We start from the raw sequence: 27,133 nt of genomic DNA, 5'->3' as shown, positions 1-27,133 counted from the left end.
ATGAAGGAAGGTGCGGATGGTGGAGGAGGCAAACTCCTGGGGAACAGAGAGCGTGGTGGCGTGGATGTGAACGCAAGCTCATCTCCAGGGCTCGTGCAAGCACAGATGGAGATGCCCAGGTGACTGTAGCTGCAGAACAGACGACCGCAGGGTCACTATAGGAAACCACATGTGGAGACAGAAGCATCGATGAGACAACATGGAGACAGCATAGCCTCAGGTGGCCACAGGTGATCTTTACCCTTGACACTCAGCGTGGCCGAGGTCTTCTCCTGCCCACACACGCATGAGTACTCCCCAGCATCTTCCACAGCCAGGCCACAGATCTGTAGCTCACACACAGCCCCATCCTGCCTCAGGCTGTGTCTGTCCCCATCTCTCAGGCTCTCAGAGCCCTTCCTCCACTCCACAGAGGCAGCCTTGCTCAGCCGGCACCTCAAAGTGACCGTGGTGCCTTCCGTGGCCTCCTGGCTCCTCAAGTCTTCTATGAATCTGGAGGGCAGGGCTGGGAAGGACCAAGCAGTCACTGAGAACGTGGGACTCTGAAGGACATGGTGCACAGAACATGGAACACACAAGGAGACACACATTCTGATGAAGGATTTGACAGGACCAGTAAGCCAGGGAACCGATAAGAAACCAGGGGGTGCAGAATAGGCGGTGGGGTGGAAATGAACATCAGAACATGTCCTGGACTATAGGAACTAGTGATGAAGATGTCCCGATGGCCCTAGTTACAGGACAGATGGCCACAGGTCACCACAGCTGCTTTGCCACATATGGAGAACAGACATAGCATGGAGATAACATGGAGACAGCAAGCCTCAGGTTCAGGTAGCCACAGGTGATCTTTACCCTTGACGCTCAGCATGGCCGAGGTCTTCTCTTGCCCACACACGCACCAATATTCCCCAGCATCTTCCACAGCCAGGCCACGGATCTGCAGCTCACACATGGCCCCATCCTGTCTCAGGCTGTGTCTGTCCCCATCTCTCAGGCTCTCAGAGCCCTTCCTCCACTCCACAGAGGCAGCCTTGCTCAGCCGGCACCTCAAAGTGACCGTGGTGCCTTCCGTGGCCTCCTGGCTCCTCAAGTCTTCTATGAATCTGGAGGGCAGGGCTGGGAAGGACCAAGCAGTTGCTGAGGACATGGGACTCTGAAGGACATGGTGCACAGAACATGGAACACACAAGGAGACACACATTCTGACAAAGGATTTGACAGGACCAGTGAATCAGGAAACAGATAAGAGGAAGCAAGAAGCGAGAGAGATGTATAGAGGTTGGTGGGGTGGACATGAGCATGAGAATATTCCCTACATATGGGAAAGAAAAGGTAGAGGTACCAAATGGTGACCCTAGTTACAGTACAGATAGCCACAGGCTCAGTATAGCCACTATTTCACATATAGAAAACAGACATAATGTGGAAATAACATGGAGACAGCAAGCCTCAGGTTCAGGTGGCCACGCATGAACTTTACCCTTGACACTCAGCGTGGCTGAGGTCTTCTCCTGCCCACACACGCATGAGTACTCCCCAGCATCTTCCACTGTCAGACTGTGGATCTGCAGCTCACACACGGCCCCATCCTGCCTCAGGCTGTATCTGTCTCCATCTTTGAGGGTCTTTGCTCCCTTCCTCCACTCCACGGGGGTGGCTTTGCTCAGCCGGCACCTCAGAGTGACCATGGCCCCTTCTGTGGCCTCTTCGTTCCTCAGACCCTCCGTGAACTTGGTGGGCAGGGCTAAGAAGGTCAGAAAGGCACAGGGCTTGTCATGCTCAGAACATGTGAAGGGGACAGGACATGATGAGCATAAGACATGAACCGCACAGAGAAGATGCAACCCCCACTGAGGGTTAGCCACGTACTGCTCTGCTGAGAACAGGCCACAGATTTTACCTTCTCTGGTGTGCCATCTTAATATCAAGACCATGGTCCTGCCCATAGACCTGACCTGATCATCATGGGGAGGGGCAGAAACACACAAGGGTGCCACATTCTCTGTAGAACTTTAGCAGGCATGACTCAGCCTGGATGACAACAGGACATGGAATCTACCAGAAAAAAATAAAAATAAAAAATAAAACCAAAGTGCTGAACTCATGTTGGCACAAGGTAGAGGGAAGCCAGATATGGGTGTGTTTTCTCCTATCTCTGTCCAGTCATGATAGGATGTGACACACAGACGAAGGGACAGAATGTGTGATGAGCAAGAGGAGCAGGATGACCATAGGCACAAAGACACTGGCCACACAACTTTATCACTGATATTCAGTGTGATTGAGGTCCTCTCCTGCCCGCACATACATGAGTACTCCCCAGTACCCAACATGGCCAGGCCACAGCTCACACATGGCCTCATCCTGCCTCAGGGTGTGTCTGTCCTCATCTCTCAGGGTCTCGGACCCCTTCCTTCACTCCACAGGGGCAGCCTTGCTCAGCTCACATCTTAATATTGCTGTGGCCCCTTCTGTGGCTTCCTGGTTTCTCACGTCTTCTATAAATTTGACAGGCAGGCCTGGCAAGGGTCAAACGATCACTGAGAACGTGGCACCCTCTGAAGGTCTCTGCACGAACACGGAACCCACAAGGAGACACACATATTTCTCAAGAGCCACAGTGTAAACAGCTGACACCATAGATAGATGGGGAAGAAAGCAGGTAGCTGGGGAGGGACAGTAGCAGGGGGACCTGCTTGAGCAAATTAAAAATACTCGAAGGACACCAGTGGGAGGACAGATGGCCACAGGTCACCTCAGGCGCTGTGCCACAAACAGAGGCAGGAGAAAATAATAGGAACAACATATAGACAAGCCATCTATCTTTACCCCTGACAGTCAGCATGACCGAGGTCCTCTCCTGCCCACACACGCATGAGTATTCCCCAGCATCAGCCATGGTCAGGCCTTGGATCTGCAGCTCACACACAGCTCCGTCCTGCCTCAGGCTGTATCTGTCTCCATCTCGCAAGGTCTTTGTTCCTTTCTTCCATGCCACAGGAGCTGCCTTGCTCAGTTTACAGCTCAGCATGGCCATGCTTCCTTCTGTGGCTTCTGCATTCTTCAGACCTTCTATAAACTTAGCTGGAAGAGCTGGGGAGGTCAGAAGGACACAGACACAATCACACTCTCAGAGAACACGGAAAACTCTAGATGTGGATGGGACAGGAAGACAGGAACTCCGGCTGCACACAGGCCACATGCTGGGCATGCTAAAACACAGCAGAGGGTAGGGCTTCCCTTGGTCTAGACTCTGCATCTCGTGGTCACAGTTTATTGTATTCTTTCCACAGACCTCAGACTGTACATGAGTTTGGTTTGTGGGGCTCAGGACAACACAAAGATCTTCAGGATCTCAGAGAATGCTGAAGACAGGACGTGACGCTCAACAGTAAAACACGCTTTGGAGGTTGTAAGGAATAAATGTGCAGTCACGAGTGGGAAACAGCACAGCGGGGGCAGCATACAGATTGGTCAGCCTGACTCTGGTAAAGCAGCAAGGGCAGAGGACCTCAAGATAGGGAGGTTGAGAGAGAGAGAGAGAGAGAGAGAGAGAGAGAGAGAGAGAGAGAGAGAGAACCCAGGCTTTCTGGAGATTGCCCTGGCCCCAGGTCTTCTGTGCCCACCCAGTCCCTCACGCATGCTCTGGGCTCTATGGCTTGGCCTGGCTACTAGGCCACAGCATGGTAAGGTTGTGAATTCCTTCAGCAGTTCTTGTGCGATCATTTTGATTGTGCTGAGAGAGCACATGGGGTACCTAAGCTCCTCCCCCCCCATAAACTCCAATTCTCAGAACAGACTGGGGTGAAGGAGCAGCTGGGCTGGATGGAAAGAAGTCCCAAGCCTCTTCCTGCAGCTGTCACCCGGGAGTAGGCGGCCACAGGGCTCTGGGCTCCGCTTCACAGTGCAGGAAAGATCCCTGGTGTGTGAGAGTAGAGGCAGAGATCCGTGGTTGAACAGATGGAGGAACGACCCACCTATCTGTGGCTACTATGTGGGAAATGGTCACAGAGAAGAGGAGAGACAAACTGGCTCTTTGTTTGCCAAAGCAGGAGATTTCCTCTGGCTCCTAGACCACGACTGTCCAGCTTCGTGTGCTTGGAGGTCTTTAAGGGCAGACAATGGCTGAGTGTATGGGGACCCTATGGTCCAGGGGTAGCTTTTGAAAATGCAGCACTCTCTAGAAAGATCCAGGAAAGGCATCCATCATGTCTAACCCTTGTTGGGATAGACCCAGTTCCGAGAGCAGCTGGTTGCCAGGACCCTCCACACCTCAGCTCTCAACAGTATGTCCTGGGGTTGGGAAGAGGGAGCAACATTTCCTGTGAACTCTTCCTAACGCTGTAGCCACAGGAGAGGCCTCAGGTGCCCTCTTCTGCCATCTCTTAGATTGTCTGAATGCATGATGGCTCCAGGCCTCTACGTCTTGGCACTGTGATCCACCCACGGCTGGTTTTTGGTCAAGCATCTCCAGTGTTGTGCAGATGACAGGAGCGACCTGCCACAGCATGGACAAAGAGCTGGCCAGGTCTTGCCATACCTTCCTATTTGGTGCCCTCCAGTGGTCATTTCTTTCAAGTGAGACAGAGCCCTCCAGGCTGAGGGCTTCTTGCACTTGTAGAAGATTTGTTCCATTCTCACTTTCCAAGATGCCCAGGGCTCTCCAGCAATGCCTGTGTGTTCTATCTGCTTCCCTGAAGAGAGGTGCTCAGGCCCTCTGAGGACTCCTGACAGAGAGCTGACTCATCACCAGGTCACTAATCACACCAAAACAGGTATTCTGGTTCCCTGGACACAACTGTGACTCAGGAACATAGTACAGCAGGCCGCTCTGGAAAGGTCTGTTGCTGCCAGTGCATACATGAGGACCCCCGGGATCCACCACAGCCAGGCTCCAGGGCTCCTTATATCATATCTGCCTTAGTCTGTGAATGCCTCTGTCTCTGATGTCCAGAGCCTTTCTCTTCACTCCAGGGAGGAGCCTTGCCCTGTTCACACTCCAGGGAGGAGCCTTTCTCCTCACTCCAGGGAGGAGCCTTTCTCTTCACTCCAGAGAGGAGCCTTGCCCTTTTCACACTCCACGGAAAAGCCTTGCCCTCTTTACACTGAACAGTGAGACCTCACTCCCTGTAATGCCCTCCCCAGGCCTCTCACACCTGGGAGGCACACACAGGCACAAAGACCATTAAACTCTGTAGCCATGCACAAAAGCGGGCCACAGACCCTACGTGTTCAACACAGGGGCACGTGGAGTGGCCAGGCAGGTTTAGCAAGCCCTTCTCCAGTGGGACAATCTAGAACTGACCAGGGAAAGCCCAGAAAGGACAGCATCAAGCCCACCCCAGACTTGTCCTCAGCTCTCCTCACCACCACGGGATAAGCCCTCACCTCCATCCTGACTCCCAGGAGGTGAGCCCCACCTTCACCTGACTCCTGAGGAGTGGGCCCTCGACCTCATCTTACACTTATGTGGTGAGTCCTCACCTTCACAGTCAAGACTGTCCTTCCCGTATCCCTACTGTATGTGCCATTTTCCCCATTTCTTTCCTCCCCCTTTTCGCGGTGTGCCCCTAGGATCTATAATTACAATCTTTGTAATTGTTTGCATGTATAAGCACACAGAGAGACACACACCATGCTCATCCCAACCAGGACATTCCTGGGGGTGAAAAACATCCAATTCTCCTATTTTTTTTTTCTGGCATCTAAACTGGGACCCATACAAATATGAGAAATACCAGCTAAAACACCAGAATAAAGAGGAGACATAGAAAAGCAGGAAAGGTGGGCAGGAGATGCTCAGGCACAGAGCCACCCATGCACAGGAATATCCACACACAGGAGCACACGTGGTCTTTACCCCTGACAGTCAGCGTGGCCGAGGTCTTCTCCTGCCCACACACACATGAGTACTCCCCAGCATCTTCCACAGCCAGGCCACGGATCTGCAGCTCACACACGGCCCCATCCTGCCTCAGGCCATATCTGTCCCCATCTCTCAGGCTCTCTGCTCCCTTCCTCCACTCCACAGGGGCAGCCTTGCTCAGCTCACACCGCAGTGTGGCCGTGTCTCCTTCGGTGGCCTCCTTGCTCCTGAGCCTTCCGACAAAGTGAGCAGGCAGAGCTAGGAGGGTAAGACAGAGATTGGAGCGTCAGATCTGCTATAGGGTGTGGTGAGATAAAACGTGGCATAGGACAGGATGGGGAGCAAGATGGAATGCAGCAGAGAAACAGGGGGGAAAAAAACACCGAGGCTCAAGAGTCAGAAGCCAGCTGCGGATGCTGGCGTTTCCTGATTCATATATATATGAAATGGCTCAAGAAGTGAAGTGGGATGTGCAGTAGGATGAACAGAGGTGCACAGGCATGGGGAAAGGCACTGAAGGAACTGGACAGGTAACACCAGGTCAGCTCCCGCTAAAACACGGATCCACTCATCCCTACACGGTCTTTACCCTTGACAGTCAGCGTGGCCGATGTCCTCTCCTGTCCGCATACACACGCGTACTCCCCCGCATCTGCCACAGCCAGGTTACAGATCTGCAGTTCGCACACAGCTCCATCCTGCTTCAGGCAGTATTTGTCCCCATTCCTCAGGGTCTCTGTTCCCTTCCTCCACTCCACGGGGGCCTCTTTGGTCAGCTCACACCGAAGTGTGGCCATGGTCCCTTCTGCAGCCTCCCTGTTTCTCAGTTTTCCTACGAACTGGGCAGACGAGGCTGCGGCAGGAACAGATGCAAAGGACATAGTTATTTTCTTGCCCTGGGCTGAGGTTCCCGCTGGACCCTGAGCGCAGTATGGACAGGCACACTTACTTTTCACTGTGAGTGTGGCCGAAGTTGTCTGGTCCCCAAAGGAGCATGAGTATTGCCCACCGTCCTGGGGCTGCAGGTCTCGGATGACCAGCTCCAGCACAGCACCCTCTTGGCGCAGGCTATACTTGCTGCTGGACTTCAGGATGTCATCTCCGCGACGCCACTCCACAGGTGCAGCCACAGAGGACAGCACGCATCGTAGTGTGGCAGCCCTGCCCTCTGGCACCTCCATATCCTTCAGGGACTCCCTGAACCGCACCGGCCGAGCTATGAACAGGAAGAGTCAGTTCAGCCTCCTGGTGGGGTATCCCACCTGGGGTCCCCAGGGGGAAGCCGCTACAGGGTGTGGGACAATTCAAACACTGGATGCCAGTGGTAGGGAGCCAGAGATCTCTGGGAAAGATGGCTCTGAAGGTATGTAAACGGAAAGGTGGGCATGGACCAGTCAAACATAAGGACAATGTGTTACAGTCAAAATGTCCTCCACCAAAAATGAATTCAGATGTTGAAGCCCTAACTTGGCATCACAGTGTGTGATTGTTTGACACTGTGGACTTTAAAGAGATAAAGTTGTTAGAGTGAGCCCTTAGAGAGGAATAAGCTTGTGGGGAGGGGGACGGGGAGGTCACAGAGAAGATAGTATCTGAAAGCCGGGAAGACAGACCCCTAGAGGCCAGTCAAGGTCAACACCTTGATCTCTTCCATTCTGCACAACAGGTGGACAACAGACTCCTGCTGTAAAAGCTGCTTGTCTGTGCTGCTAGTTTAGTCAACCCACAGGCAGGAAGAGAGACTTCGGGGGGAGGGGAGTCCACCAAACCCAAGTCAGGAATGGGGCAGGATCAAGGGTTAGGAGACCAAGAGAGGGCCGAAGACTACTGCGGCAGTAGAGATGCTGAGACACAAGGAAGCCAAGTGCCATACACGGCAGATAGAGGTGGAGGAGAAGAACCAGAAGTGCCTCTGGGGACCCACCTCCTGCTCTGTGTGGACATATTTTTATTCTTATCCCAAACATGGCCATCTGGCACTCACCATGAACCCTGACAATGGAGCTGCTGGAGGCTCCGCCAACCTCACACTTGTACCGCCCACCATCTTGTAGGGTGGTTCCAGTGATGACCAGCTGGGCCCGACAGGCTTCATAGCTCAGCTGGCATCGTGCAGACGGCCTCAGTGTCTTCCCATCTTTGGTCCAGCGCACAGAACTCTCCAGGGTGGTAGTTTCACAGACAAGAGTCGTATCCTCTCCCTCTGTGACTGTGACATCCACGAGTGGCCGAGAGAAGACACTTGGCTTCTCTGGAGGATAGAGAAAAGCCAAAGGGACTTGGTACTTTGGCACCTCTATCAGAGGACTCACACAATGGACCATGCAATGCCTTGACTAGTATCTTCTTGTTGCCCTTAGGCTGGAGCCAGACAGATATGCTGAAGGCACAAGACAGGCTCTGCAGAGTTTCCATTCTGGACACAATAACATCACCCACAAATTCTGAATTCAGAAATTAATTCTGAAAGAACCCAACTCAGTCTTCCAAACCAGCTCCCTGAGAAAAGAGACCTTATGCCATTGGCTACCTCCCTGGGATGAGAGACCCCCCCTTGCCATTGACAACTAATCTTGCCTCTCCATGAGCCCCAGGACCACACTGTGCACCAGGGAGAGCTCAGGAAGGAGCTGTTATCCACTCCTCTTCGAGGCTTCTCTAGGCCATGTAGTGTCCCCATCATGGATGGCCCTTAGACACAAAACCCACCAGTCACCCGCAGGGCAGCTGAGGTCCGCTGGTCACCAGCCTCGAAGTAGACGGTCCCTGAGTCCTTGAGTGCCAGCTGGCGCAGGGTGAGCTCATGGTAGCCTCCGGGCTGGACAGTGATCTCGTTCAGCTCATTGCTGTGCAAGGGGGTCTTGTCCAGGAACCAGTGCACGGGGCTGTAGTCCGCGGGGGAGATACGGCAGCAGAACTTGGCAGAGGAGCCCTCCTGGACGGCAGTGTCCTCTAGGTCCTCGATAATTCGCACTTTCTGGCCTGACAGGCAAACAGACAAGTCAGAGCTCCTGCAGCCAGGCTAGCCAGGCTCAGCTAGCTGCCAGGAGAAACCGCTTCGCCCAAGACCCCAGGTGGGGCCATAATCAAGCAGTCTACTTTACTCCCCATCAATGGAACTTCAAGGCAGATCTGAGCCATGTAGTCCTTTGCAGTCAGCCTCGGAACCCCAAACCTATATCCCCCTCTGAAGTCCTTTTACCAAGCTGGCGGAGGGCCCACAGCCTGCTGAAGCTCATGCAGGCTCTCCTGCCGTCATGCTGATCTGGGCTTGCTCACAGATAGGCTGCCTGCTCTCCAACCCGCTTACTCCAGCAGTGCTCACGGAACAGTACAATTCGTACTGCAGTCTACCTCACCTTGAAGATGACGGGTGGAAGCAAAGAAGCCGCAGTTACCCTACTGTGCCGCAGAGACTCGCCTACTCTCCCTTCCTGTCCCCATCGGGGCCCTTCCCAGCGTCCACAGAGGTGAAAGATTTGTGGTATCTGCATTCCCAAGCCTGGCTTGGCACACTTACATTTCAAAGACCTCAAGGGAAAGCTTAAAGCCTCACCGAAAGCAGAAATGAGGACTGCTCAAGTATGGGATCACTACAGGCTGCCGGCACATACCCAGCAATCTCACCTTACCACAGACGGCTACAAATGTTACAAATGAACCGAATAGATTATAATGAATTATAATAAATACAGAGAACTGTGCCTACACTAAAATTTAAACTGAGGCCTGGAGGGGTGGCTTGGTGGTTTCAAGCATGTGCTGCTCTTCCAGAGGACCCTAGTTCAATTCACATCGCCTATAGGTTCAGAACCAGAGAACACAAGGCCTCTAGCCTCCTCACATACCTACACTCACACGAACACACATCAAGACATACACGCGTGTGATAGGATATGTACATTTCTAGAATGTTTTGCTGCTGAATTAAGCATGGTAGAGAGACATGGATCCTACAGACGAACATTTGCACCCACAAACGCCTTGAAGGTAGGGCTCCACTCGAAAGCCCCGATATTGGATGGCACAGACAGAAAGGGCTCTCATCAGTAGGTTGTCACACAAAGAATGGCTCTACTCTGCCCACAGGCCAGTGGGCATCTGCCTGGTTTACACTTAAGGTCTACACTTCATTGATTTTCTTTTTTGAGACAAGGGCTCGTGTATTCCAGGCTAGCCCTGAACTTCCCGTGATTGTGAAATTCTGCTCCTCCTATCTCTACCTCACACAGTCTTGATGGAGAGTTGATCTGGAACCCCACAGATAGCAAAATCCAAGGGCACTGGGGTCCCCTATGAAAAATGGTGAAGTATTTGCGCTCTGCATGCATCTGCCAGCACAATTTAAATAACTGGTTTCTGGTGGCCAACACAATGGACACAATGCAGGCACTCGGTAGAGCAATGCACTGTATTGTATGGGGGAGTCGTGAGAAGGAAAACAGTCGGTGCTCATCACACCCATAGTTTCTTTTGCTTTTCATCTGTGAGTGCAATGCGCATGGGTGTGCATGCGTGCATGTTTGCACTGCTCATGCACACACATTTACAGGATCGAAGTTGATGCTGGGAATCTTCCTAATAGCTCTTTCGCCCAACTCAGTGAGGCAGGGTCTCTCCATCAAGCCCAGAGCTCCCTACAGGGCCGGCCTGGATAGCCGGATTGCTCTGAGATCTACCATCTCCACCATCCTGAGCAGAAATCGCAGGTGGGTCCCAACCACCTGCATTTACATTGGCTCTAGAAGATGCAAACCCGAGTCCGTGAGCCCGCACAGCAAACGCTTGAACGACTGGGACACAGCTTCTTTTTCCACGTGTTTCTGATCACGTGAGGGGCTAGCTCTGAAGATGCGGAACCCACAAATACGGAGGGTAAACGCTTCTAACTCTCGATGATGCCGAGGCTCCTCACAAACATGAATAATGTCATTTCCTGGTGACAGACTTTGGGAGGGGCTTCCAGCAAACCCCATCCAGGACTCCAACCCAGGACTGCAGAGCTAGCTGAAGGCCGTGGTCTGGAGGACCGGGCTCAGCTCTGTTCTGGTACTAAGACATATCCCTACTACCCAGGCTGGCCACCACTTTCCTTCCCTAACTAACCGGAGGACAAAGGCTCTCACTCTGCATTTTGGAGGGGAATGGCGCTACACGCCCTGGACCTCCACACAGGCCTGATGCCATGAGAACACACAGCAAGCAGCCACTGTACAAGTGAAGCCAGGAGACTGGCTCCCTCACAGAAGGTCATTCTAGGACAGCCTGAGATGCCCAGGTGATCTGCTCAAGCCTTAGACATAGAGAAACTGAGGCTGGGCTGGGCAAGGGCAAGCTGAGTCCTGACGACTAAGCACTTCTGAGCCTCCAGAGTCTACTTCAGATAAAGCTGACCCGTAGTACACCTGTAAAGGAGCCAAGAGCAGCATGCAAGGGAGGGCTGCCTTACCATGGACGAGGAGCCGGGCCTGGGTCCGGGCTTGGCCAATGTCACAGGTGTAAGTGTCACTGTCTGTCCTCTCCAGGGCATTGATGGTGAGCTTCAGGGTCAAGCCCTCCTGGTTGGGGACATGTTTCCCTGAGGCACGCAGCTCCAGGAGGCCTTTGCGCCAGGTCACGACCGATGCCGGGTGCTCTGTCTTGCACGTGAACACAGCTGTGCCCTTCTCTTCCGCCTGCAGGTCAGCCAGCTCCTCTGTGAACCGGTTTGCCTTTTCTGGGTGAGGGACGAGACAGGCAGGGATGAGGGTGTAAAGCTTCTATCACCACGCAGACTCTGTTCCCCCAACCTGAACACACAGGCTGACCTGGTCTCCAACGGAGGCTCTGGGGTGGCCCCAGGCCATGCTGCAGGGGAGACTGTGGCCGGGCGGTGTGCGGAGTGCTTACCTTCCACACGGAGCCTGGCAGTACTTTTGGAAGCTTCTGTCTCACAGGTGTACTCTCCAGAATCCTTGAGTGAGGCCTTGCGGACAACCAACACAGCCCGGGTGCCCTCACTGAGCAGGTCGTACTTCTGACTCTTTCGGATGGCCTTCCCATCTTTGAGCCAGCGCACGGAGATGCCCGCCCTAGACAGCTCACAGCTTAACATCACATCCTCCCCGAGGGTGGCCCGCTGGTCCTCCAAGGGCTTTGTGATGTCCACTGGCCTCTCTGAAATAAGCAGAGATGGTTCCCATGAGGCACACCTTTGGCCACAGAACCAGCCATGGCCTTAGCTGTATAGCCACTGCAACCACCCCTTAGAAATGGCCTCAGTCCTGAAGTGACAATCACAGAGCTTGCATGAGTCTGCGCTAGGTCCTCTGCATGTATGTTGTGGTTGTTTAATTTTGGGTTTTTATTGGACTCCTAAGAGTGGGAGTAGGGCTAATTCTGACTCTTTTGCCTGCTCTTAGGACCCTTGTCCTCCTTCTGTGTTGCCTCATCCAGCCTTGATATGATGGTTTGTGACTAGTTTTATTGCATCTTGTTATGCTGTATTCGGTTGCTATTCCTGCTCTTTTCTGAAGGGAAATGGAGGAGCAGCGGGTATGTGGGAGAGGGGAGGTGGAGAAGGAGGACTGTGAGGTGTGGGAGGAGAGGAGGCTGTGGTCAGGATATACTGTATGAGGGAAGATAAACTAAGACTTAAAAAAGAAGAAAGAAATAGCCTCAGCCATGGCCAGGATGAGGACAGAGACAGGCATTTGGGAACATGTATTCTCTGGGATCAAAACCACAGAACCTATAACCCTTGACCCTTGGGACCTTAGACTCCTAGATGATCAGGACTCTGCAGTGCTGGAAGCCCTCACTGTCATGGCGAGACTTAAGAAGCACCTCATTAAAGGCTTAAACCAGGGGATGGCCCCTGAGCAGATCCACCCATGAGCAGTAAGATTTGCAGTGGCTACTTCCTAGCCTCCCTGGCCTCTGCTTAACTGTCAGACTGGCTGAGGAAGCTACTGTATGGAGGCCAGTCAGACCATGAAAGACAGACCAGAATTTTGGGCTTGCTCTAGAAAAACAACTCCCCCCTCCCCCGAACACTCCCTACAGATATTTTGAGTTGCCACTGTGATAGGATGATGGATTCTAGAAGCACCCCAGCTCAACTGTACCCCAGTTCACAGTGTCAGGCCCCTGGCTCCAGCCACAGCACTCACCTCTGACGATGAGCGAGGCCTTGGATGTGAGGCCCATCACTGAGAAGACCACTTCTCCTGCATCACTGGGAGCAGCATCTTTGACCGTCAGAGTGTATTTGCGGCCCTGCCGAACGGCCCGGAAGTGGCCAGAAGTACCCACTGTCTTCCCACCGACCGTCCACACTGCTGGGTCACTGGCACTCTCGTGAGACAGGACACACTCAAAGCTGCAGCTCTCTCCCTCTAGCACCTCCACCGTCTTTAACCTCTTGGTGATGCCCACGTGCAGATCTGTGGGACATAAGAAACAGGTCATCAGTCAGCCCACAGATGTCAACCTGAGGGAACAGTAGCGGCCTCATGCCAGGCAGTGGGAAAGGGGCCAGATCACGCTGCAGGGCCAAGTTTCCCACTGTCCATAGCTCCACACTTGATGACAAAGGCTGCCATCACCAAACTGGCACCAAAATCCTAACCTGAAGCTGGCATGGCCTGGTGTTTGCATGATTGACAGCTATGCAATCAAAGTGGTTGAGAGAAGGAGCATCCTATACATTTCTAACTGTCTTGTAACACCAGGAGAGGGAGGACAGGAGCCCATAAGTGACCTCTTCCAGAGAGAGCAAGTCTGGCCCTATGAAATGCTCACTGTGCTCCCTGACACAGAGCCTCTGGGAGATCGCGAATGAACAGGCTGGCAACCTATCTCCTTTAAGCCAGGATGCTAGACCTGAGTCAGAACAGTGGGGGGCGGCCCAAGCCCAGAGAGGTTCAAGGGGACCTACCTCTTTAAAATAACAGTGCCGAGTTGGGAAGCAACTATGAACCTAAGGACTTTCTGGGGCTCTGTAAAGAATGGGAACAAAATGGCCTACGGGCCTGTTCACTTGCAGGATAGGACATCTGCCCTTGACCTGGGATCCTTTTTCAGGCTGCCTCTCCCAGTCCTACATCCTGGTGCCCCACTGATGCCTGGCTGATTTGCTCTCAACCCCATTATACAGTAGAGAGCAAATATCAGGGCTCTGAATAGGCCCATACCAGCCCCACACTGTGAGGTTCTATAGACAATTGTCCATTGGCCCATCAACGTCAAAGGCCTACGCTGAGCTCTGTGTGCTACATGTAACTTCTCTAGCACCTTCTGAATATACAGAACAGCCTTTCAGTATTGAAGAGCAGCCTGGAGCCTCTGGATGGAAGAACCTAGTACCATCACAACAAATGTAAAAACCAAGGTTCTAGATGCCTAGGGTACATTTAAAGATAGAAGGGAGTTTATATAAAGTTTGGCTATAAAGGCATAACTGCCCATTCCATATAGAAAAGGGGATAGGACAAAAATAGCCATAATAAATATAAAAACCTAGGCCTAAACCTCTAAATAGGTATAAGGTGCCTAGGGTAAACTTAAACATAATTATTTAAAAGATAATGTATTTTCTGCTGCTCTAGGCAACTGGCTTGTCTCTTTAAACATGAGGCCTTCTCACTGGAGAAAGATAGCAGCTTGGCTAAAACAGCAAGTGCCCAGGAGCCCAGAGGAGGATATTTAGGTCTATACAACCTTGCTTCGATTTCAACATTATCATGACTACATGTTCAAAGATAAAAGTAATCTCTTTTCAAAGATCTCTTTTCAAAGATAAAAGTGACCTCTTTGAGGGAGGTCAAAATAAAATAAAAGTGACCTCTTTGAGGGAGGTCAAAATAAAACAAACAGGTAACTTATATTGCTGATGCCACTACATGGAAATAGCTTTGAAACTGACTGGGCCATGGATGTCTATGCATAGTCACTAATTTTTGTTGGCTCCAAAATCCCCATGACACGTTCATGCCACCTCTTCATGTGGCATGAATAAAGATTTACAGTTGTCTTTCTTCTGCTCATACAAAGAGCAGAGAAACATTCTTAATTGATCTGTGCCTCCTGCACATCTCATACATTTATAGTTTGAGGGCTGTATAATGCTTGTGAGAAATTAGATGCTTTCAGAACAAAAGAACCGGATACTGGAGACTCTGGATTCATCCTCCCACCGTGCTGATACTCTTGACACATGTGTCCCAGCATCTTGCATGTCCCAGCATTTTGTTTGTTCCAGCCTCAGCTGCTTTAGTTGCTTTTGCTCATCAAAGCCTCCTCCCAAAACAGCTTCAAAGAAAGCTGCTGGTTTTAATTGGTCCAGCATTTCAGACTGTTCCAAATAGGCCTTCTATTAAACCTGGAATTCCTCAACATTTAGAGACTGGACCACAAATGTTAATCCTAGCTTACTTACCCATTTTTCCCAATTTCCTTTGGGACCCCAAATATGATTCCTTCACCCTCAAAATCAGCTAGAAAAAAAAACATGATTGACACCCCATTTCTTTTAAGGGGAGCTGGGTAGGTTCTTGGTTGTCTTCTTGGGATATGGATGTTTATTGTCATTGGGAGTTGTTATAAGTTAGTAATGGTCTTATTCAGAGAGAAGACAAAGTTAGATTCAGGGATTTCTCTTTTCTCTTTCTTTCTTAGATAAGGAGAAAAGGGTTGAAAAGAAAGGTGAATAAAGAAATATCTTATAGGAATAATAAGACATATGGTAGATTATTGAATCTACTCCTCAACTTAAGGCTTTATTTGTTATTCTCAAATTACATTCTCAAATAAAAATTCTCAAATTTTTAACTCATTGTATAAGATTTTGTATATTGGTGCAAAAATAAGTTTATTTTGATACTTTTTGATATATTGATACAAATTTAAGGTTTACTTCCAATATTTTAAAATTTTTTATTATAAGCTGTTTAGAATATTAGGTAATGCAGGTGAATCAACTCATGGTCATGCAAAACATTAGTCTAATTTATTACAGAAATATATACCCTAGGTTTAACAGATAGATATGATTCTATAGGTAGATAAATTATATAAAAATAAATAAGTCTTCAGAGACCTACAGAGACCTCAAAGACCTACAGAACATGGCATTTAAAAATGTTTTTTTATTTTTTATTTTAAGGATTCTTTGACAATTAGACATGTTGTCTCCTGACAGCAACCCCAGCCTGCCTCAAAAAAGATGATGAATATCAAAGAACCTCCATATGGAGATGGCTTCAAATGTGGCAAGCCAGCCACTTGGGGGGAAAAAAATGCCCTCACTTTACGACAGACAGAATTCTGCCTAAAATGGGCAAGCTCAAATGCAGGCCAAGTCAACTGCCAAACTCTGCCAAGACAGGGTAAGCAAGTCCTAAACAGTTCCTGCTTCACATATATGTCCGTCAGAGGTACTGAGCCAGAAGGCTGAAGATGATGCTCCAACACTATAAAGAGTTTTGGGTGGTTGTTCAGGCAACAAACTGTCTCTGTCAAGTTTGTTTTTTTTTTTTTTTTTTTTTTTTTTTTTTGGAGGCTGCTAACATGTACTTCCTATTTACTCAGATAACTGATTTTATTCCTTCTCAAGTCTCTGATGAGATTAAAGACCAGATAGTCATAGCTTTACAGTTAGTTTAGTTGCTTAGGAATTAAAAAGATGTTTTAGGTCTAAATAGATGTTTTTAGGTTAGACACTCATAGATAGGATAGATATTTTCCTCAAGATTGCCAAATACATTTACCTATTGGTTTTTATAATTGTTTCATAATTATTCTTACTGTATAAAAAAATGGCCTTTTTATTTAGGCAGAAAACAGGAATTGTTGGGGGTTGGTCTGAGGCTTGTACTTTGATGCTGATTACTGGCCCTCAAGCGCTGGTTCCTGCCTGGATACACCTATCCTTGTTGTGTAAACCTGCCTAAGACATCATACCGGATTGGTTGATTAAAGGCCTGAAACCTGGGTAGGGCAGAATGGGGTAGGCGTGGCTAAGGTTCCTGGGCCTTGGGTTCAAAAGAATCACAGAAAATGAGAGAAAAGATGAGAAAAGAGAAGGAAGGGGAATGCCACGATGGGTTAACGTGGAGAAGGAAACACGTGGGCGGGAAAAAGGACTCCAATAATGACATGGAAAGGCCCGGATGAAGAATAAAAGCAAGTATTTGTGAGATTATGGACAGAAGGTAGACCAGATGAAGAGGATTAAGGCATCAGATGAGACCGGGAGGTGGGTGATGAGGACAGCAAGACAGCATAGGTGAAATATCTGCCCAGCACAAGGTAAATAAGGCAATTATAAAATTTAACAGGTATCTGTGTCTTACTGTTTGTGATAGCGGCTTCGATGATAACACCGCAACAATGGTAGGGCAAATAATAAGTATTATTTAGCCCAACACCCATTTTATTAACTACAACACTGCACAAAGGCCCTGGCCACTCACCGTGCACACTGACCCTGGACTGGGTTTCCTCACCGCCCACGTGACAGGTGTACAGCCCGGCGTCCTCCTGGCTCAGGTCATGTACTGTAAGGCTCCGAGTGCCCGCTGTGCGTAGGAGGTCGTACTTGTCACCGGGACCCAGCTCCACCCCGTCTTTGCGCCAAACCACGCGTGCCCCAGGGTCTGAGACCTCGCATTGCAGGGTGAGTGTGCCACGCTCTTCGGCAGCCACGTCATCCAGGGCTTTCAGGAACACCACTGGCTTTGCTGGAGGAATGGCATGGGCTGGTAAGGGGCGCCCACGCCCACCCAGGGGGAGGGCAACCCACAGGCTCCACAGGACTTCTCACCTCTGACCGCCAGCCGGGCAGACACTGACACCTTAGGGGAGGTGGCGCGCACGGTGCCTGCGTCAGCCTGCCGGACGCTCTTCAGCACCAGTGTGTGGAGACAGCCCTCATGGCTGATCTCATGGAAGCTGTCGTTGTACAGGGGTGTCCCGTTGAGTGACCATTCGACGTCCTCGTCCTTGTGGGACAGCTCGCATGAGAAGCAGACCCGGCCTTCCTCCACTGCTTCAGCATCTTGCAGTGGCTTAGTCACCGTCACCTCCCGGGCTGCACGGCACACACAAGCGCCTCAGTACTGTGCTGTCACTCACCTCCCCCGCTGCCCTGGAGCGGGGTCCACTGCTCCCTCCTCCTAACCAGATCTCTACCTTCCACGGTAACCTCGGCACTGCTCTGGGCACTACCCGCCTGGCACCGGTAGACTCCAGCATCGGCCGGGGTGAGCCGGAGTATGCGCAGCTCTGCCATCTGGCCCTCCAGCGCCATCTTGAACTTTTCCGACGGGGCCAGAGGTGTGTTCTCCTTGTACCACTGCACAGCCTTGGGGGCTGGCCTGAAGTCACAGGACAAGACGACCGACTGCTGCTCGCGCCCTGCTTTGGGCTCCAGTGGCCGCGTCAGGACCACTGGGATGTCTAGAGAGAACAGAGCAAAGGCAGAGATGGGAACCACAAGAGACCAGACCACCCTGCCCATCCCAGGCTCCAAGCCACTTGCATCCACAGCCCCCCTCACGTGCCTGGCCCTCTCTTTTGGGGGTGTGCTTCACATGCCCCTCACTGCTAGCACACACCTCTGTCTCAGCCAACACATACTGTCTCACTGCCCTGGCTCATAGCCCTGCCGTGCTTGTCAGGCCTCTGGTCACAGCCCTGGCCCCCGTGCCAGCTGTCACTAAGCCCACCCCTGTGCTACCCTCTGCCCGTGTTCTGCCACACACTCCGTCAAGCCACTGAGCAGTGTCCACCCAGAGCCTTGAGCCCAAGCATGGTTACTTTGGCACGGACCACTGATGCCTGGTCACTCTTCCTATGTCCTGCTGTGGCATTCCCTGTCTGCCTCCAACTTACAAGACCCTGAGGCATAGCAAACCACAGCTCCAAGCCACGTCCACCCATGGCCCTAGACTGCGGCCACCCACACCCCTGAGCCGTGTCCACCCTCAGGGTTGACCCACACTGTAGGCTAACCTGAGACCACAAGCTGGGCGGAGGAGCGGGACTTGCCGATGGTGAAATGCACGGGTCCAGTCATGGTAGAGCAGGTCTTGTGTAGGGTCAGCCGGTGCACAGTACCGTCTTGCTCCAGACCCACGTTGGGCCCTGCCTGTAGCACAGTCTTACCGAGGAGCCACTTGGGTGGCCTCACAGAGGGGATGGAGGTCTCACATTCAAACCAGGCAGGGGCAGGCTCCATCACTGTCATGTCCTTTAGGCCCCGCACAATAGTGATGGATTGCTCTGTGGATGGGGGGCTGGTCACCAGTAGGGCCCTACAAGAGGGACCAGTCTCCCCCTCCTGCACGTTGTACGTTCCTTCTTACCTCTCCCTACCATGTAGCTAGCATCTTCCCCGGTCGCCTGAGTGTTCCCACTCAGACCCCTGTGAGAGGTGGCAGCCTTCAAAAATCTCCAGAGCAAGCCACAGAAAGCACAAATCCTCCCCGCCCCACCCCCACCCCAGGACTGTCCACACTTTCTCCCATACCCTCCACGAAGAACTGGGCACTGGTCTTGACATCGCCGGCATCACAGGTGTAGGTGTCTTCGTCCTCAGGCTGCGCGTCATTGATGACCAGCTTTCGGTAGAGGCCGTCGCTGACCACCTCATACTTGGGCCCGGGCTGCAGCTCGACTCCGCCCTTGAACCACCGCACCTGGGCACTGGCCCGGGACACCTGGCACTCAAGCACACCGCGGTGTTTTTCCATGGCAATCTTGTCCCGAAGTGGGCGCAGGAGGGTCACGGGCAGCTCTGTGGACACAGTCAGGTGGGGTCAGGATGGTGACTTGAAGCTTTGCCTTGGCAATCTCCTAGGAGCCAAAAGACTGACCTCTACTCCAGACCAATAGCCCATGCCTTCCACCGGGGTCAGCAGGTGGCCAAGTCAAGTGTCCCGCCCGGGGCTAACCTAAAATCTGCTGGTACAACTGACACCAGCTTGAAGCCCTTGCACCCCTTCCTCCCCACCCCCAGGAGACCACACTCGCTCTTTCCTTCCTGAATCCCTGTTACCCTCTGTGGCAGGCCAGCTCTCTGAGGCCAGGCTCAGCACGTGCAGTCCCTGCCCCGCCCTCAGCCCTCCTCACCTTTCACTCGAAGGCAGGCTCTTGATTCTGCATTTTCAGCTACAAACTTGATCTCCCCCGAGTCTTCTGCCAGTACCCTCCGGAAGATAAGAGTGTATGTCCTTCCTGGAGACATGGGACACTCAGAGAGAGCGGGAGGTAGCCTGGGACCCCGCCCGCTCTGTGCCCCAGCCCCCTCCTGCCCTCTCACCTTCCTGCCGGATGCGCACGTTGTCGCTGGGCCGTAGCTTAGTGGACTCTCGGAACCACAGGCCGGGGACCTCGTCATGGGACACCTCACAGGAGAATGTGGCACCCTCCTTCTCCATCACCTCCACATCCTCCAGCGGCTTCACAATCTGAACACTGCGGCCTGGGGGAGGAGAGAGACGGCCATTGTGGTGGTCTGAATAAGAACAGCACCCATAGGCTTGTATAGTTGAATGCTTAGGCACTGGCCTTGCTGGAGGAAGTGTGTCATTGAGGTGGGCTTTGGGATTTCAAATGTTCATGCCAGGCCCAGTCTGTCTGTCTGTCTGTCTGTCTGTCTGTCTGTCTCTCTCTCTCTCTCTCTCTTCCTGCTGCTTGTAGATCCCGATGTAGAACGCTCAAGCTACTTCTCCAGCACCATATCTGCCTGTATGCCACACTTGCCGCCATGATGACGACGGACTAAGCCTCTGAACTTCATCAGCAAACCCTGATGACATGCTTTCCTTTGTAAGCGTTTCTGTGGTCATGCTGTCTCTTCACAGCAACAGAAAGCTGACTAAGACAACTGCCATGCCCAGAAGCCTAGGGTACTCCCATCACATCACCAGCTCGCAGTCAGGCTTGGGGAAGCACTCACTCACACCTGCAGTTTTCCCCGCCCACCCTGCCCAGAGCTCACCTTGCACCTTCAGAGAAGCAGAGGTCTGAGCATCGACAGCATCACACAGGTAGACACCCTGGTCCGCAGTCTCGCAGCGGTAGATAACGAGACTCCTGCAGGTTCCCTGGGCCACGATGCCCATGGCCTTGCCTGCCCGCAGCTCCGTGCCATCCTGAAGGGCAGAGAGGACTGGTCAGGCCCTAGAGTGGCCCGGGAGAAGGTTCGCCTCCTGGATGCCCACGGGAAAAAGCAGAGAGGAGAGAGAACTACCTTCAGCCAGCGCACATCCACTGGCCGCGACAACTCACATTCCAGGGTCACCTTCTCTTTCTGAGTGGCCACCACGTCCTGCAGCAGTCGGGTGAAGCTCACGGGCAACTCTGAGACAGGAGGTAGGGAAGGAAGACGTGGATTAGGAGGTAGTTTCAGATAAGGCGGTTCCCCTTTCCCCCTGGTCCCGTCTGCCTCCCTGGACCACTTAGGGAACTGAAATAGGTGTGCTCTGGAGTGGGGCTGCCAACCCTCACCTACTCACCAGTGACTACGAGCCGTGCAGACGTGTGCACCCCCTCAGCCCTGAAGGCCACCAGCCCGCTGTCCTGTGGCCGAAGCTTCGAGAGTGTGAGGATGTGGATGGGGCCTCGCACAGCCAGGTGGCATGTGGGCCCAGGCTGAAGTCTCAGGCCATCTCGAGTCCAGCTGCCCTCCACATCAGCGTGGGACAGTTCCACATCCATGGAGGCCGTGCCCTGTTCTTTAGCCTCCACCGCCTGCAAACCTCGAACCAGCCGGACCTGCCGCACTGTCGGAGGGCCTCTAGTGAGCCAGTGAGCTAGCGAGGTGAGACCCTCCAACCAGCCAGGACTCAGACCAAGGTGAGAGTTCAGTTCACCACCCTGGAGGCCACAGAGCAGGGGAAGGGTCCGGGCAGTAGCCCCCAGTCACCACCTTCACCAGCTCAACTTCAATGCCAGCTGACCCCCAGGGCCTGACCCTTTGCATGCCCCTGCATCTCTTCCCTCCTTGGATCCCCTTGCCTGACTCTCCTCACAGCCAACACAAGGCCACCTCTCCCACTCCTGGAGGGGTCCCCCGTAAGCGCCAACCCCAGCCTTACTTTCTACATTGAGCTTGGCCTGAGTCTTGTCATCTGGTGTCTCACAGCCGAAGAAGCCCCGGTCAGCAAAGCCCACACTGCGCAGCACCAGGCGGTGCCGAACACCCTCGGCGTGGATCTCCACGTTCTCGCTGGGTGCCAGGACGGCGGCATTCCGTGTCCACTTCACCTCAGGCCAGGGGCGTGTCAGCTCCACCTCCAGTGTCACAGAGCTTCTCTCCTCCACCGTCTGTGGCTCGAGCTTCTTTTTGAAGAGGACTGGTGCTTCTGAGACACAGAAGGCCAGAGGTCATGGTGACCACTTTGGGCTTGCCCAAGCCCCACTCCTGGACCAGCCTGAGTCTAGGCCCAGATTGCCTTACCACATGAGGGGTCCCACTTCTAGCACAGCCTCAACTGCACACCTTATATAGGTACATTTTTATGAGGAGAAGCTAAGGCTCTTTCTTCTCCAGTCCCCTCCCAAAGTCTGCTGCCTCAATCATCTGCCCTGGACTCCCAACTATGGCCAGATACCATCAACAGCCTTCAGCATCTGGTAGGACCACTCCACAAGCCCTCAGCAACTCTCCCATTGTCTGCCCTTTAACAAGGCCCAAGGACTCTTGCTCATGTTAAGCTATATGGGGAGGACAAAGGCTCCAGCGAGGGCCTAGCTGTCCCCTCATGACCCCTCCCCTGGGAGGTACACCCATCTTCATCACTCCCACACTCAAGAGCCAGCCATGCCCACTGCTTCCTCGGTAAAGTCCTGGCTCTCGAAGCACACCCATGCCTCCTGCTTTTTAAGCGCACTAGCCGCCAGCCTCCCTCCTGCTTTGCCATCGCAGACTCAGCCAGAGACCACCCCCTCCAGAAAGCGGTCTCTCTGGATTGTCTCAACCTTATCCCCCTCCCCTGCCAAGTACATGTAAAGAGAAGCTACCTGGTCCTTCCCCCAAATCACCTCTGTCCATAGCTGACAGAGTTCACGTCCCCCACCAAGATCAACCAGACTAGCCTGATGCAAGCGGACAATATGGGGCTACCTTGCAGGGAGGGAAGGGCAGCTCTTGCAGGGAGCCATGGGACAGCCTGAAAGTCCTGCTAGCCACCAGCTCACCTCGGACCCGGAGGGCGGCAGAAGATGAGGCACCCTCAGCCTCCACCTTGACGTGGCCAGCATCCTCCAGGGTCAAGCCTGTGATGGTAAGGCTGTAGCTAGCCCCACTCCGCGCCATCACAAACTTCTCGCTGGGCTGCAGCTGGGTGCCATCCTTGTACCAGAGGACTGCTGCATCGCTGGGAGACACGACACACTGGAAGGTGGCCTCTTGGCCCTCCTCTGCTACCACGGCGCTCAACCCGGAGGTAAACTTGACCACTCGGGGAACTGCAGGGGGAAAGTCTGCATAAGAGGCTGCGGGAGAGGCTCCACAGAGACCCCACCACCACTACCAGACAGGCACGTGGGAGGACGTCTCCCCCAGGAAGCCACCTTAGCTCACCCACGGGTACCTTTGACGGTGAGCCGTGCGCTGGTGCGGTCATCACGGCTCTCACACACATACTCCTCGGCGTCGTCCTCTCGCAGGCCGGACACAGTCAGTGTGCGCCTAGGCCCCTCAGTGGTCATTCGGAAGCGCTTGCCCTCCCGAAGCTGCGTGCTCCCGCAGCGCCACACAACCTCAGCCTGCTCCGGGCTCAGCTCACAGACCAGCTTCACAGTGCCTCCCAGCTCCCCCTCGACAGGCTCCAGGGGTTTGGAGAACTTGGTGGCCACCTCTGAGGGTAGAAGAAAGTGTCAGCCAGTGCCCTGTGCAGATGGCCGCGTGCCCTGAGGCCCGCTCTGGGCCTACTGTGGGACACTGCCCACTAGTCTTTGGGGCAGACATAGGGACCCTGATGGAGACCCAGCCTCTGCTTACCTTCCACCTGCACCGGGAAGTCCTGACCCTCCTCGCCAACACGGCAGCTGTAGATAGCACTGTCAAGCACCTGTGCCCCTCTCACAGTTAGGGTGTGGGTATCACCCAGACTGGTGGCCTCATGCCGCTTACTGCGGCGAATCTCCACGCCGTCTTTGAGCCAGGTCACAGCAGCCGCAGAGGGGGCAGCCAGTGTGGCAGTCAGGACAATGTTCTCATGCTCCTTGACCACCAGGGGCTCCCTGCGGCTGGGTCTCTCTGGAATCTGGGGCTCTGGCTCTGGTTGTGAGGAGAAGTAAGGAGGCATGTGAGTAAGGATCAGCACACCACTCTCCAACAATGGCGAGCGCTGGCTGCTGCCGTTCTGTCGAGCCAGCAAGGACATATCATCACCAGCACCATCCTAATGAAGAACCCAGGAGGCCTGCCTTCCAGGGGGACCTCAGTCCGCAGGCCAGCCTGGCATGGAAGAGGAGGAAGCTAGCACCTCAGAGCATGACTGACCTGGCCTGGGATGAGATTGGAAGCCCGCAGAGGCGGCCTGAGAAGATACGCTGGGGGACCAAAACACTATTGACAAAAGTGAGGATGGCTGTGGGAGGAGACTGGGATGCTTCAGCAGAGCCTGGCCCAGCAATTACACTTAGAAAGACCACGTGCTCGAGACATAGAGGTGCGTCAAGAAGCGCAGCTAAGGACAAGGACAGCTAAGAGGGTATAGGAGTAGCACAGCACAGCACAGCACAGCACAGCACAGCACAGCACAGCACAGCACAGCACAGCACAGCATAGTACACTATAGTATGTGGGCTGGGACCCCTAATGAATGTAAACAGAAAAGGGAGACGAGAGCTGGACACCAGCATCAGCCACCTTTGTCGCTTCCTGGCTGTGGATGGAAAGTGACCATCTGCCTCATGCTCCTGACACCCATAGCCACCCCTCCCACAACAGAACGGATGCCCTCAAACCATGAACCAAAAGAAATCCTTCCTTGTTCAAGCGTTTGATGATCACAGCGACCAGGTGAAAATAATAACCCAGGCACCCAACACACAGAAATGAGTGTGGGAAGGATGCTGCAGAGGGCAGGGGAAAGGGGGCTTGAAGATCAGGAAAAAAGGGACAAGGCAGAGGCAGATCATCCTGACCCAGTAGCAGGCCAAAACAGGCTTCCAAGCTGGGGCCATTACACAGGACCAACCTAGCACTGAACTACCAGGACTCCAAGGCAAAAACAGAGCCCATGAAGAGCAACAGAAAGAGCAGGCTCTGAGCCTCAGGCCAGGACTCTCACAGACCACAGGGACTGAGGACTGAGTGAACCCTTTCCCCCGGAACTTGAGGGTTAATAGCTCTTGCACTGAAAGAAGCCAGCCCAACAGAACTGGTGATGAGGAAGGCAGTGAAGCTGGACAGGGGCAGGAACTGTCAGGGGACATCAGCAGTATGTGAGAAAGGGACTCAGTCCTCAGAGTGCAGGGGACAATACTGAGATAAGAGGGGCAGAGACAGGGCTGTAAGAACCAGACCAGGAGCTCTGTGCCTCCGAGTGGTCGGCTACATCTCTGCTCTGAACACAATGACACCCACCTGCGACATCCAGGCGAAAGGAGACCTTCTGTCCCCCAGCCTCACAGCTGTACTCCCCAGCATCCGCCTTGCCTGCCTGCTGCACCACCAGCCTCCTCGAGCAGCCCGAGGCCTCCACTCGCACCTTCGAGCTGGAGCTCAGCTTCTTTCCGTCCTTGAACCACGTCACCTCAGTCTGGGCCTGGGCCACCTCGCAGCTCAGTGTGGCGCTGGCCCCCGCCTCTGCCTTCACCTCGCTGCGTGCCTGCTGCTCCTTGGCAAACACCACCTTGGGCTCTGAGGACAAACAGGGATACACGGGGGTCAGAGACATTATTGGTCAGGAAGGCCACACCGGTGAAAGACTGGGTGGTACAGTGGGAGGACAGGACATTGTCTGGGTTTCTCAAACATCAGCTTGGTGTCTAGGGACAGGTGGGGACACATAGGGTCAGAGACACTGTCTATGTCAGAAAGACCTGTGGGTTTGGCCACAGGACAGAGCACCCTATAGGCTCTGCACTTTGTATGCTCAGAAGTCCCAGCATCTCTCAGCACAAAATCAGTTCACCCACATATCCCACCCACCATAGGAGGGTTCGGTTACAGCTTCTGTAAAAGGCCAGGGACACATCTGCTCTACAGTGACAATGGTGAGTGTCCGCAGGACTGTATTCTCATCCGTGCTGAGAGTTCCTGATGCTCCACATCCTTGCCTGCCCTGAGCATCATCAGCTGCTGTGTTAGGGGTGTGGCCTCGACTGTCTGTGGTTCTACCTTGTGTTCTACCAGGTGGAGAACCATTCCTGGTTCTGGCCACGAGTGCTTGGATTTCCATGGCATGATACTTGCTCCAAGGCTAATAGCGCTTCTGCCCCATTCATAGTCAGCTTTAGGCACTCTCCACAGACTCACGCACTAAGGCTGTCACTGCAGCATTAAAAGCGCCTTCCCCATCCGCCATGTGTCAGCTGTAAGATGCGCTAATGGAAGGTTTCATCGGGGAGGAAAGTGTTGATTTTCATTTGTGTTGAGTGGATTTATGTTTTACTTAAGTAGTGATAACCCGAGATCTTAAGTAACGCATAGCGTCTGCTCAGAACGTGTTTTCCTCCTCAGTGGAGTCTGCGCAGCCAGGTGATATGCCTGCTGCTCCTTGGCAAACACCACTAAACTGGACCACTAAACTGGAGCAGTAGAAAGCCTCTGGGCAGGAACAAAACATGACAGAGACGAAACCCTCCAACCTGGGGACATCTCACCAGGTACACAAGAAGGAAAGTTCCTTCCTGGCACACGCTTGCTCAATGCTGGACTAACCATCCTCCCATTGAGGATGGGAAGAGCGGAGAGAAGAGATAATGTGTAACAGAGAGACCACAGGGTCAGCCACAGCTGGTCATGGCTCACCACAGGCCTAAAGTACAAGGAAGTAAAGGGAGCAAACTTAACAGAGGTGCTCAGGGTCAGTCATGGGCATGAGCCAATCATCACTTCCACACAAAGCTTTCTGTCTTGATACCCACCTGCCACATCCAGGCGGAAGGAGACCTTCTGTCCCCCGGCCTCACAGCTGTACTCCCCAGCATCCGCCTTGCCCGCCTGCTGCACCACCAGCCTCCTCGAGCAGCCCGAGGCCTCCACTCGCACCTTCGAGCTGGAGCTCAGCTTCTTCCCGTCCTTGAACCACGTCACCTCAGTCT

General features: G+C 53.2%; 1 protein-coding gene across 1 annotated transcript in view; it reads right to left on the bottom strand.

The window, feature by feature from the left end:
* Nucleotides 1-27,133, bottom strand: part of Obscn (obscurin, cytoskeletal calmodulin and titin-interacting RhoGEF) — a 135,673-nt gene that overhangs the window by 63,949 nt on the left and 44,591 nt on the right. The window contains exons 16-42 of the mRNA XM_060363650.1: nucleotides 25,452-25,727; nucleotides 23,859-24,137; nucleotides 23,449-23,715; nucleotides 23,054-23,323; nucleotides 21,952-22,218; nucleotides 21,370-21,636; nucleotides 21,105-21,214; nucleotides 20,853-21,006; nucleotides 20,172-20,333; nucleotides 19,982-20,086; nucleotides 19,380-19,646; nucleotides 18,863-19,132; nucleotides 18,041-18,307; nucleotides 17,673-17,939; nucleotides 17,323-17,589; nucleotides 13,021-13,293; nucleotides 11,759-12,025; nucleotides 11,319-11,585; nucleotides 8,579-8,851; nucleotides 7,854-8,120; nucleotides 6,819-7,085; nucleotides 6,459-6,722; nucleotides 5,864-6,127; nucleotides 2,833-3,096; nucleotides 1,484-1,747; nucleotides 856-1,119; nucleotides 242-505 (exon numbers count right to left, since the gene is read on the bottom strand). Of these exons, the coding sequence (XP_060219633.1) occupies nucleotides 242-505; nucleotides 856-1,119; nucleotides 1,484-1,747; nucleotides 2,833-3,096; nucleotides 5,864-6,127; nucleotides 6,459-6,722; nucleotides 6,819-7,085; nucleotides 7,854-8,120; nucleotides 8,579-8,851; nucleotides 11,319-11,585; nucleotides 11,759-12,025; nucleotides 13,021-13,293; nucleotides 17,323-17,589; nucleotides 17,673-17,939; nucleotides 18,041-18,307; nucleotides 18,863-19,132; nucleotides 19,380-19,646; nucleotides 19,982-20,086; nucleotides 20,172-20,333; nucleotides 20,853-21,006; nucleotides 21,105-21,214; nucleotides 21,370-21,636; nucleotides 21,952-22,218; nucleotides 23,054-23,323; nucleotides 23,449-23,715; nucleotides 23,859-24,137; nucleotides 25,452-25,727 (6,693 nt within the window). The remainder of the gene's footprint in view (nucleotides 1-241; nucleotides 506-855; nucleotides 1,120-1,483; nucleotides 1,748-2,832; nucleotides 3,097-5,863; nucleotides 6,128-6,458; nucleotides 6,723-6,818; nucleotides 7,086-7,853; nucleotides 8,121-8,578; nucleotides 8,852-11,318; nucleotides 11,586-11,758; nucleotides 12,026-13,020; nucleotides 13,294-17,322; nucleotides 17,590-17,672; nucleotides 17,940-18,040; nucleotides 18,308-18,862; nucleotides 19,133-19,379; nucleotides 19,647-19,981; nucleotides 20,087-20,171; nucleotides 20,334-20,852; nucleotides 21,007-21,104; nucleotides 21,215-21,369; nucleotides 21,637-21,951; nucleotides 22,219-23,053; nucleotides 23,324-23,448; nucleotides 23,716-23,858; nucleotides 24,138-25,451; nucleotides 25,728-27,133) is intronic.

This window comes from Meriones unguiculatus, chromosome 11 (genome assembly GCF_030254825.1).
Source record: "Meriones unguiculatus strain TT.TT164.6M chromosome 11, Bangor_MerUng_6.1, whole genome shotgun sequence".
Taxonomy (NCBI): domain Eukaryota; kingdom Metazoa; phylum Chordata; class Mammalia; order Rodentia; family Muridae; genus Meriones; species Meriones unguiculatus.
Note: the sequence above shows the minus strand (reverse complement) of the source record. Positions and strands in the feature narration are given on the sequence as shown.